Source organism: Copadichromis virginalis, linkage group LG19 (genome assembly GCF_057382275.1).
Source record: "Copadichromis virginalis isolate Kocher_CV1m ecotype Utaka linkage group LG19, C_Virginalis_male_GT1.1, whole genome shotgun sequence".
NCBI lineage: Eukaryota > Metazoa > Chordata > Actinopteri > Cichliformes > Cichlidae > Copadichromis > Copadichromis virginalis.
Genome location: NC_140636.1, coordinates 26,375,544 through 26,387,504, shown reverse-complemented (window position 1 = coordinate 26,387,504; position 11,961 = coordinate 26,375,544). Strand labels below are relative to the sequence as shown.

The window sequence follows — 11,961 nt, the reverse complement described above, 5'->3', positions numbered from 1 at the left end:
CAACAAATATGTAAACATTACACTTAAAAAACGTGCTCATGAACTTTTACTCATATTTAATGATAAATATAAAGGTTGAATCACTATAAACACAGTTGTATACTTCTTTAGTTTTATTTTTATTCAGTGTGTTTGTGGTTGATGAGTCTTGTGTTAGTGGATCAGTTATTCTCATCACAGTCCAGCACGCTGCACCTGCAGCCTTTAATCAGACTGAAGGAGGTTCCTGTACTGCTATAAATCACTGTTTAAACATCCGACTACAACGACAGCCCAAATAGTAACAATCTCCAACATCTTCAGACTGAAACCCACTGATGGTTAAAGACTGAGAACCAGATCTACTTCTACTGAATCGAGAAAAGGTTCCTGAGAAGAGATTTCATTTTCAGTATATAAGAAATTCGGTTCAAAGGTGATGCTTTTCTTTAGTGGTTACACCTGCTGTTAATCAGTTAGTTTAGATTTTAAAATTTGAGACTGTAGATTATCTATTTTAATGCTAAATTACACATATTCTTGCTGTCCATTCATTTTATATGCTTTTTTGAAGAAAAACAAAAATCAGGAAGAAAAATGTTTATTGTTGTTGTTTTTTTTAGTAAGATGTCAATTTGTAGTTATTTAGTTATTTTTTTGTCTAAACAGACACGAAGGTCATTCGTGAAATAAGAGTCTTGACAGTTAAAGACAAATTTGGGCCTATTTTGGAAAAACTGCAGCATTTCCAGGATGGGATTGTAACCTCACCTGGACACACAGTACCAACCAAAACATTTACTGCAGTAAAGCCTTTGACTCCAAAACCTCCAACAGTTCCCATACCGCAAAAACGAGGACCTCGGCTTGGGACGTTGTTGCGCCGTGCAAAAGTCGTCCCTATAGACAGTAAGTGGTTTTCCTCAGTAACTGTAGAAGATGCTGAATAATCAAACTTTAAATTAAGAGATTATTTAAAAAGATTTTAATGAACAATTAATCACTGCATCATGTACAATGCCTCGAATTAGAAGAAAGTACCGTTTCTTTTTACTAACCTTGTTGATTATCAGACAAGAAAGCAGACAGTCAGTGCAGTCAGAATAATCCAAGAGAGGGCAGGGTCAAACTCCCGCCTCTAGCTACACCTGTAGAGAGCCTGTCCCACAGCTTTAGTCTGCTGTCTTCAGACGACTGGTAAGAAACGTAGTAAGGAGACATTAAATACTGCACAGAAACAGTGCTGCATAATGTGGCTGTGTTATTTGTGGTGTTCCTGAAGTCGTGTTCAATGTTGTGTTGTGTAAATACAGGATTAAGAAAAGACAGGGCTTGCAAACTATTCAGTCTCTGGCAAAGCACCACTCGGACATCCTGAAGACTAAACTGCATGAAGTGTGTCTGGTCCTCATTGAGGAGGTATAGCACACTTTATGTTTCTTATATGTGTTTCATGCAGCTAGTTTCCCTTCAAGTGCATACTACAGCCTCAACTGATGATTTTCACTCACATTTTAGGTGAAAAACCAACGCTCAGCAATAGCCTGTGAGGCCATACATGCCATCGATGAGCTCTACATTCAGCTCCAGAAAACAATGGACCCAGAAGTTGAAGCAACAGGCCGAGCTCTATTGCTGAAGCTTGCACAGACCAACAACAACTTTCTTCATCAGGAGGTCAATCTGGCGCTTGATGCCATGGTGGAAAATTGCAGCCATGGACGGATTCTGAGCGCTCTGTTTAACACAGGACTGGCGTAAGAGGAGAGAAGAAGCTGTAGTGATTTTATTAGAAGACATGAAAGAGAGATCATGTTCACTGAGTTGTGTGTCTAATATTGTCCTTGCTCAGCCATCGCTGTGTCGCAGTGAGGAATAGCACGGCTCAAGCTGCACAACTGACAAACTTGGAGCAGCCGTCATCCTGAAAGCAGGAAGCTTCACTGAAAGGTTTCTAATTGCTGCCTCTAGAATGGCAGGGGATGCTGCACCTGAAGCCAGGTGGGTACTTTTAAATGGGTTTAAATGGGTTTGAAGTGCATCAAATTTATTTTCTGTGAGTTTACACAATTAATGAAAATTAATGACAACTGTAATCTTCCACAGGTACCATGGGCGAACAATCATCAAGAAACTGACCCTTCACAAGGACTTTATGAATTTGTGGATGAAGATTGTCCCTGAAAAAGACAGGCGTCCTGTGGAGAAGAGCCTGAAAAAGGCTAATAATTACAGGCAGCAGGTCAGCATCCAGACTAGGCTCTCCTCTCCAGCAGGGCCTGGGATCCCCAGATGTGACAATGCAAGTCCTGACGAGTACAGAGGAGAAGAGCGGCTGCTACAGTAGCAGCAGCACTCTGAGGCTAAGCTGGGAAAGTGGTTGGAGGTTCAACCATCATGACCACAGACAGTCCCAGTCGCTCTGCAGGAGTAAACTTCTCCATCTTCAGGACTACAAAACGATTTCTCTGAAGGACAATATTATTTAGATTTACATTAATTATTATTACATCATTCTTATTATTACATCATTTGTATTATTTCATTATTATTATCACATTTTTAAGATCCTGAATGAACAATGAATGAATAAATCCCTTTTTTTTTTCATCTGAATTAAAATGGCACTTTGGTTGGCACACATACAGTTTCTGTTTTTCTGTCAACAAATATTAATACATTCGTAGTTCTCTTGTTTTCATTTTTAACCCATGATTTTGCATTTTTATCAGGATTCAAAGTCATTTTTATAACATAAAGAAATATTAAATAAATATTAAGAATTAGTATAGAAACATTTTGAAAAGAAATGAAAATGATTGGGTAGTAACCTCTTTTTTTTCAACACAGAGGTTGTAAAATGTTAGCTTTATTCGAAAAAAGTGGTTAGATGCTTGTTCAGAGTCCAGCAGGTGTTTGTTCAGCCACTTAATGACTTTGAATCACTGTGGTGGACTTTTTGTGGAGGAACCAAACTCATCAGTGGTTATATGTACACAAATCTATCAAGAATATAACTGCAGCAACAAGACATTTAGTCTCAAGTATCAGAACTTTTATAAATCTATATTAATAGATGATGTCTGGCAAAACTTAACACCAAAATAAATCAACAGTTCACTGCGTTCACTTTAACACTGTGTTACATTCATGTTAATTAAAACATCTTTGCAGACAATAAGGTTTTTATTCAGCTCACAAAAGAAAATTGATGAACATTAATAAGGCTCATAAGTAGAACTGTGAGGTCACTTTTCATTTCCCTTCAATTCCTTTGTATAAAGTGCAGGTTTTGCAACTTTAGAAAAATAGTTGCATATTTGGAAAACATTTTTTTACCTGGTTTGTTAAATTTATTCATGAACAAAAACTTACATAAGTTACATAAATATTTAAATTCAAGTAAATGCTGCATCTAAAATCCATGACTTGATTTAATTTCTTTCATTCATTGTGTTTCTGCTTGATGACTCTGGTTGTCTTTAGTGGACCAATTATTCTCATCAGTCTCTTCATTAACAATCTGCACCTGCAGCCTTCAGTCAAAGTGAACGATGTGTTTTGTAAAGCTATAAATTACTGTGTGAACACTCCACCATCATGCCAACACAGACAGTAATAATCTGCAGCAACTCAGAAAACCCAACATGACAGAGTTATTGGAAAAATCATCCTAATGAGGTTTTCTGTGTGAGTCCATTAGAAAATCTTAAAATCTGAGGAGTAGTAAGACATAAAAATAATTATTTATTTATTCATCTAATTTTATTATCGTTCATTTTATCTATTAGACTTAGAAAGGATGCTGGAATAACATAAAAATAATTAAACATATGTAGCCTCAGGATCCTTTAACCTACCACATGAATTTTTCCTTTCGTACATTAGGTTGACAGTAATGATAGTCAGTCATGTGATTTTTGTGAGAACCACAACTTGTCAAAAACTTCTCCTGCTGGCTTCCAGCAACATGAACAACTATCTTAATATTAATGAACTATTAATGAATCTTGCTGTGGTTATGGGCAAATGTTTGACTTGTTTCCTGTTTTTACTCTAAACTGACACAACAGGCTCCTCATGTGTCTCTGCTCTCTCCTCCTCCAAGCAGCTCTCTGTGACTCAGCAATGCTGCATTTTAAAGATGAGCAGAAATAGATTAGAGACATTTTATACCTTCAAATCCGCTCTTCTACAAAAGCACTTAAGTAACAAAAAAAAACATGAGAAAAATGCAAATGAAATTTGAAAGTTTTGGAGAGAGGTGGACAAACCTCACATCAATTTTCAGTGTTTATTCTAAGCTGAACTAACAAAGTCCTCATTTGTCTCTGCTCTCACCTCCAGCAGGGCTCTTTGCTCCCCCAGTGATGATAAACCGTCAAGACAGGAGTTGAGTGTGAGATAAGCAACCTGCTACTCTTAGCAATATGAGTTGTAAGGTTGGAACAAACAGCACTGCTGTACAGAGTTGGCAACATCAACTTAGATGGTGATATGTAACTTAGCTGGTGGGTATGGATGTTGTTAAATGGTAATAGTATGATTATTACTGCAAATACAGCTTTTAATGATGAATAAGATTATCTTTGGTCTTTCAGATATAAATGTGTTGAAATAAAAAAAATCCCAACTGTAGATTCATTATTTTGACAATGATCAAGAGAAAATCAGTGTTTTTTATTCATTATACAGGTGGCAACATACAATGATAAAAATCTTAAAACAGATTGTTTTTTTATCATTACCAAGTAGCTTAATACGAATATAAATATAAACATTTATGCTTCACCTGTTTATACAAACAGCAAAACTCTTCATGTGAATGTAATGTAATTATTCAAGTAATGTAATGTTAACAGAAAATGACTTGATCACAGCAGATGTTTTTAAAATTCTTATTTCGAAATGCCTCAATAGACATGACGTGTTTAAATTAATTTCTTTATTTAGTGCTTGGTGAGGTTAATGTCTGCTCTGTGTTCACTGGTCTGTGTCAGAGTCTCTCCTACTTCAGCAGCTGCAGTCACAGCTCAGAGTCTCTGCAGTCTGACTAAAGGAGGTTTTTGTATGACTACAAATCATTGTGTGAACACTGGCCCGCTATGCACACTCTTACAGTAGTAAACTGCTGCATCTTCAGCCTGAACTCCACTAATGGTCATAGAGAAGTCAGATCTGCTTCCACTGCCACTAAATCGAGATGGTGTTCCTGAATGACTTATGCTTACATGTCGAATTAGGAGCTTTGGAGTTTGTCCAGATTTCTGTTGATACCAGAACATACACTGACCATCACCACAGCCACCAACAGCTTGGTTGGTCCTACAGGTCAGGGTGACAGTAGATCCAGGAGTAAATGTCACTACTGGAGGTTGAGTCACAGTCACCTGACCGCTGCATCCTGCAGACAGAAACAAATCATTCATTTATCAGCAGAAATCAATGAGAGAAAAAGCAGCACATCATGTTTCAAATGTTGCTGAGTGAATGAACCTGTAAAACAGCAGCAGGTCAGCGTCCAGATGAGGATGGTGATGAGAGTCATGGTGGTTGTGCTTTCTGCTGTGTTGACTGACAGATGTGAGTCCTGCAGTGTTGAAGTCACAGGACTATAAACCTTCTCAGTTCTCTGGAGGATCAGCTGATGATGCAAAGCCTCCTCTCTATGGAAATCATTTCTCTGCTCTCAACACACTGAAGGAAACTTTGGGGCACAAAAGCAAAAGAAAATAGTTTTGAACTAATACCTTTAAAGATTTTATGGAATAGAGAAAAATATATTGGAATCATATTTACATATTTTTAACACCTGGATTAAAATGGCACTCTGGTTTGTATGTTTACTTTTTGATTTTAGTATCAACAAATACAATATACCTGTAAAGCCATCTTTATTATATTCTCATAGTTTCAGAATTCATGATTTCTTGAAACGTTTCTCTTTGCTGTTTTAAACAGTTTTGTGTATGTGTGAGGTGAAAATTAAGTTTTGTCTTTCAATTCTTAATCCTAAAAATATGATTATGATAATCATGATTTAAAATTATTAAACACTTTAAGTCGCTTTAGTGAAATCATCTTCTGCATTTAATGAGGTGTGCTGTGATGTTTTACATGAAAAAAGGTTCATTTTCAGTTGTTAGATGCTTGATCAGAGTGCAGGAGGTTTTTGTACGGCCACTTAATGAGTTTGTATCACTGTGGTGGACTTTTGGTGGAGGAACCAAACTCACCGTTGACTGTAAGTACCAGAAATTTTAATTTACTACCATTACAAAACATTTTATAAAATTTTGAAAAGATATTTGATCAAGTTTGGTGATTGTTGTTGATCATTTTCATTATTTATAAAACAAAGTTGATCTCACAGTCTGCAAAATAACTTCCCTGAGAAACTCATTCAGTTTTACAAATGTCAGAATTTACGTTAAAAAAAAAAAAACACAAAAAAATATTTTGTTCCCTTTTCATTTTTAAGTTTCTCTGAAATGTTAATTAATATCTTTTTAGTATTTTCCAGTTAAAATATTTCAGGTTTTGTTATTTTCAAGCTTTGATTGTCAAATATAGTGTTTGTGGATTTATTTCTTTATTGTTTCTATTTTGAAAATATCAGTATTTTATGGATTTCCCCAAAAGTAAAAAAAAAAAAAAGTGTCAGTAAACACAGACCAGCTTTGAGTTCATGGATGATTGATTGTACTTGAAGTTTAAAAGGAAGTGAAAGAAGCAGATGACAAAGTTTAAACTGTACATGAGTGTTTCAACTCTGTCAGTGTAACATTGAAAATTATCACATAGATGAGATATTTACTGTAAAACATTATAGAAATAATAATATTCATCAATAATTAATGATTAAACACCATGTAGGTATTTCTTTCCTGCTTTGATTCTTACGTCTTTGGTTGCTCTTCTCCCCACTCTCTCCTCCAGTGGGTGTGGTGAGGCCCACCCTCACTGTCCTCCCTCCCTCCAAAGAGGAAGACAAACTGAGTAGTGCCACTCTGGTGTGTTTGGCTGCCGGCGGTTTCCCCTCAAACTGGAAGCTGGGCTGGAAGGTGGGGGGCACCAGCACATCCTCAGGTGTGTCAAGCAGCCTGGAGGTCCTGGGGACAGACGGCCACTACAGCTGGAGCAGCACCCTGAGCCTCTCTGCAGACCAGTGGAAGAAGGCGGGTTCAGTGAGCTGTGAGGCCAGTCTGAGTGGACAGTGCCCTGTCACTCAAACCCTGGACCCTGACCACTGCTCAGAGTAGAACTTCAGCAACACTTCCTGTTTGCATATGTGTTTGATGAAGCTACATGTTTCGTTTGTTTTAATTTTCCTGCAAACATTGTTGTCTGTTGTTGTGCATGCAGATGTCATCTGTTTATTCACATTGTGTTTTCAAACCATGCTATAAAAAGAAAGTCTGCGGAACAAAATAAAATCCCAGTTCATGAAAAATCACTAATGTTTTATCTTTTGATTCTTTATCTATAAGAATTTATAACTTTTATACAAAAAAAATTGCAATTTATTAAAGTTTGGAAATAAATACACATCGGTTTCTGTCACTACACTTAAAAAAGATGTGCTCATGAACTTTTGCTCATATTTAATGATAAATATAAAGGTTGAATCACTATAAACGTAGTTGTATATGTAACACAGTAAGGGGAATTGTTGAAAAGAATATATCAATGGGCCAATAGGTTCGACTATAGGAGCACAGGGGTGTGTTTAAATGAGACACAGAGACAAGAATGTAACTCAAAAGAACCAGCCGACTTTAGTGAAAAAAACCATGAGGTTGACAAGCACAGGTTAAAGGCCCTTTACAGTTGCAGAACGGAAACTTACAAAAATGAAAGAAAAGTAAAACACATAAACTGCTAAGACAATGACTTGGCCATATGTTACTTTTGGTTTTCAATTCTCAGTTTCAACGTTGGGTTTCAATGCTCGGGTGCACCCTATTAACCTGACTCCTTAACTCTTATAGAAACAGATTACACAAATCCATTGTACATTCAAATGAAAATCTCACACTCTTTTCACATGTGGAGAATGTTCTACACAACAGCTTATTGTTCAAAGTCCCAAATAAAAAAATGTCCAAGGGGTAAAGTCCAAAAAATTCCCAGGGTGTGAAAGAAAATAGGGGAGAGAGAATGTCAGTCAGTGATCTCATGTATAACCAGCTGTGTGTGAAAGTGTGAGTGATACAGTCCTACCACACCGCAAGGTGCAGCAGATCATCAAGTGGAAAAGAAGCGAATCTCAGTAGTTACATTTTGGAATAAGGATGTAATGTGACACAATATGGAACAAGTAAAGTACTGTGGATACTTTCCAGAGGCGCTGTATTTGTACCTACCATTTTCTAATTGATCATTATACAAATCATTATACACGTGGGATCATACAGTATTAAAAACTCAGATCACTTTGTTTTATAATCATCAAGAGACTTAATGGGAATATAAATGTAAAAAAAAAATCTGATCTTTCTGTGTAATTTGCCAACTCTTCCTGTGAATACAGTTGGAAACACAATAAGAAAGCGACTTTGTGGATGGGTCTGGGTTTCTTTTATCCTTTCTAAAATCACCCCAAATCAAATATATCTGCACAATTCTGGATTTAGTGCTTGGTGAGATTACTGTCAGCTCTGTTTTCTGTGGTCTGTGTCAAAGACTTTTCTACTTCAACAGCTGCAGTCAGTTCCTGCTGTAACAGCTCAGTGTCTCTGCAGTCTGACTGAGGGAGGTTTTTGTACGACTGCAAATCACTGTGTGAACACATCAGCACTGTTTATTACATGGATACTCTTACAGTAGTAAACTGCTGCATCTTCAGCCTGAACTCCACTGATGGTCATAGAGAAGTCAGAGCTGCTTCCACTGCCACTAAATCGAGTTGGTGTTCCTGACTGAATTTTGTTCCCCTGTTTTATTAGGAGCTTTGGAGTCTGTCCAGATTTCTGTTGATACCAGGACATACACTGGTTATCACTATCAGGACAATATGCAACATTTTTACTGTTTTTACACGTCAGAGTGACAGTGGATCCAGGAGTAGATGTCACTACTGGAGGTTGAGTCACAGTCACCTGACCGCTGCCTCCTGCAGACAAAAACAAATCATTCATTTATCAGCAGAAATCAATGAGAGAAAAAGCAGCACATCATGTTTGAAATGTTGCTGAGTGAATGAACCTGTAAAACAGCAGCAGGTCAGCGTCCAGATGAGGATGGTGATGAGAGTCATGGTGGTTGTGCTTTCTGCTGTGTTGACTGACAGATGTGAGTCCTGCAGTGTTGAAGTCACAGGACTATAAACCTTCTCAGTTCTCTGGAGGATCAGCTGATGATGCAAAGCCTCCTCTCTATGGAAATCATTTCTCTGCTCTCAACACACTGACGGCAATGTGGGGAACAAAATCAAAAGAAAATTGCTTTGAACTAATACCATTAATGATTTTATGGAATAGAGAAAATATATTGGAAACATATTTATGCATTTTTAACACCTGGATTAAAATGGCACTCTGGTTTGTATGTTTACTTTTTGATTTTAGTATCAACAAATACAATATACCTGTAAAGCCATCTTTATTATATTCTCATAGTTTCAGAATTCATGATTTCTTGAAATGTTTCTCTTTGCTGTTTTAAACAGTTTTGTGTATGTGTGAGGTGAAAATTAAGTTTTGTCTTTCAATTCTTAATCCTAAAAATACAATTATGATAATCATGATTTAAAATTATTAAACACTTTAAGTCACTTTAGTGAAATCATCTTCTGCATTTAATGAGGTGTGCTGTGATGTTTTACATGAAAAAAGGTTCATTTTCAGTGGTTAGATGCTTGATCAGAGTGCAGGAGGTTTTTGTACGGCCACTTAATGAGTTTGTATCACTGTGGTGGACTTTTGGTGGAGGAACCAAACTCATCGTTGACTGTAAGTACCAGAAATTTTAATTTACTACCATTACAAAACATTTAATAAAATTTTGAAAAGATATTTGATGAAGTTTGGTGATTGTTGTTGATCATTTTCATTATTTATAAAACAAAGTTGATCTCACAGTCTGCAAAATAACTTCCCTGAGAAACTCATTCAGTTTTACAAATGTCAGAATTTATGTTAAAAAAAAAAACACGAAAAACACACACAAAAAATATTTTGTTTCCTTTTCATTTTTAAGTTTCTCTGAAATGTTAATTAATATCTTTTTAGTATTTTCCAGTTAAAATATTTCAGGTTTTGTTATTTTCAAGCTTTGATTGTCAAATATAGTGTTTGTGGATTTATTTCTTTATTGTTTCTATTTTGAAAATATCAGTATTTTATGGATTTCCCCAAAAGTAAAAAAAAAAAAAAGTGTCAGTAAACACAGACCAGCTTTGAGTTCATGGATGATTGATTGTACTTGTAGTTTAAAAGGAAGTGAAAGAAGCAGATGACAAAGTTTAAACTGTACATGAGTGTTTCAACTCTGTGAGTGTAACATTGAAAATTATCACATAGATGAGATATTTACTGTAAAACTTTATAGAAATAATAATATTCATCAATAATTAATGATTAAACACCATGTAGGTATTTCTTTCCTGCTTTGATTCTTACGTCTTTGGTTGCTCTTCTCCCCACTCTCTCCTCCAGTGGGTGTGGTGAGGCCCACCCTCACTGTCCTCCCTCCCTCCAAAGAGGAAGACAAACTGAGTAGTGCCACTCTGGTGTGTTTGGCTGCCGGCGGTTTCCCCTCAAACTGGAAGCTGGGCTGGAAGGTGGGGGGCACCAGCACATCCTCAGGTGTGTCAAGCAGCCTGGAGGTCCTGGGGACAGACGGCCACTACAGCTGGAGCAGCACCCTGAGCCTCTCTGCAGACCAGTGGAAGAAGGCGGGCTCAGTGAGCTGTGAGGCCAGTCTGAGTGGACAGTGCCCTGTCACTCAAACCCTGGACCCTGACCACTGCTCAGAGTAGAACTTCAGCAACACTTCCTGTTTGCATATGTGTTTGATGAAGCTACATGTTTCGTTTGTTTTAATTTTCCTGCAAACATTGTTGTCTGTTGTTGTGCATGCAGATGTCATCTGTTTATTCACATTGTGTTTTCAAACCATGCTATAAAAAGAAAGTCTGCAGAACAAAATAAAATCCCAGTTCATGAAAAATCACTAACATTTTATCTTTTGATTCTTTATCTATAAGAATTTATAACTTTTATAAAGAAAAAATGCAATTTATTAAAGTTTGGAAATAAATACACATCGGTTTCTGTCACTACACTTAAAAAAGATGTGCTCATGAACTTTTGCTCATATTTAATGATAAATATAAAGGTTGAATCACTATAAACGTAGTTGTATATGTAACACAGTAAGGGGAATTGTTGAAAAGAATATATCAATGGGCCAATAGGTTCGACTATAGGAGCACAGGGGTGTGTTTAAATGAGACACAGAGACAAGAATGTAACTCAAAAGAACCAGCCGACTTTAGTGAAAAAAACCATGAGGTTGACAAGCACAGGTTAAAGGCCCTTTACAGTTGCAGAACGGAAACTTACAAAAATGAAAGAAAAGTAAAACACATAAACTGCTAAGACAATGACTTGGCCATGTGTTACTTTTGGTTTTCAATTCTCGGTTTCAACGTTGGGTTTCAATGCTCGGGTGCACCCTAGTAACCTGACTCCTTAACTCTTATAGAAACAGATTACACAAATCCATTGTACATTCAAATGAAAATCTCACACTCTTTTCACATGTGGAGAATGTTCTACACAACAGCTTATTGTTCAAAGTCCCAAATAAAAAAATGTCCAAGGGGTAAAGTCCAAAAAATTCCCAGGGTGTGAAAGAAAATAGGGGAGAGAGAATGTCAGTCAGTGATCTCATGTATAACCAGCTGTGTGTGAAAGTGTGAGTGATACAGTCCTACCACACCGCAAGGTGCAGCAGATCATCAAGTGGAAAAGAAGC

The 11,961-nt window shown here is 36.8% G+C and overlaps 1 long non-coding RNA gene, 1 pseudogene and 1 gene segment (V, D, J or C); all 3 read left to right on the top strand.

Annotated features, from left to right (window-relative positions):
• Positions 1–1,057: 1,057 nt before the first annotated feature.
• Positions 1,058–1,542, top strand: LOC146686249 (uncharacterized). Its single transcript, XR_014916861.1, has 3 exons — positions 1,058–1,176; positions 1,293–1,398; positions 1,498–1,542. It is a non-coding gene; the product is annotated as an uncharacterized LOC146686249 (long non-coding RNA).
• Positions 1,543–5,525: 3,983 nt separating this feature from the next.
• On the top strand, positions 5,526–7,241 carry LOC146686248 (Ig lambda chain C region pseudogene; annotated as a pseudogene).
• A 2,132-nt stretch (positions 7,242–9,373) lies between these two features.
• Positions 9,374–11,154, top strand: LOC146686247 (Ig lambda chain C region-like). The segment is given in 2 exon segments: positions 9,374–9,932; positions 10,638–11,154. Coding segments are annotated over 2 exon segments (474 nt in total).
• The last annotated feature ends 807 nt before the right edge of the window (positions 11,155–11,961 follow it).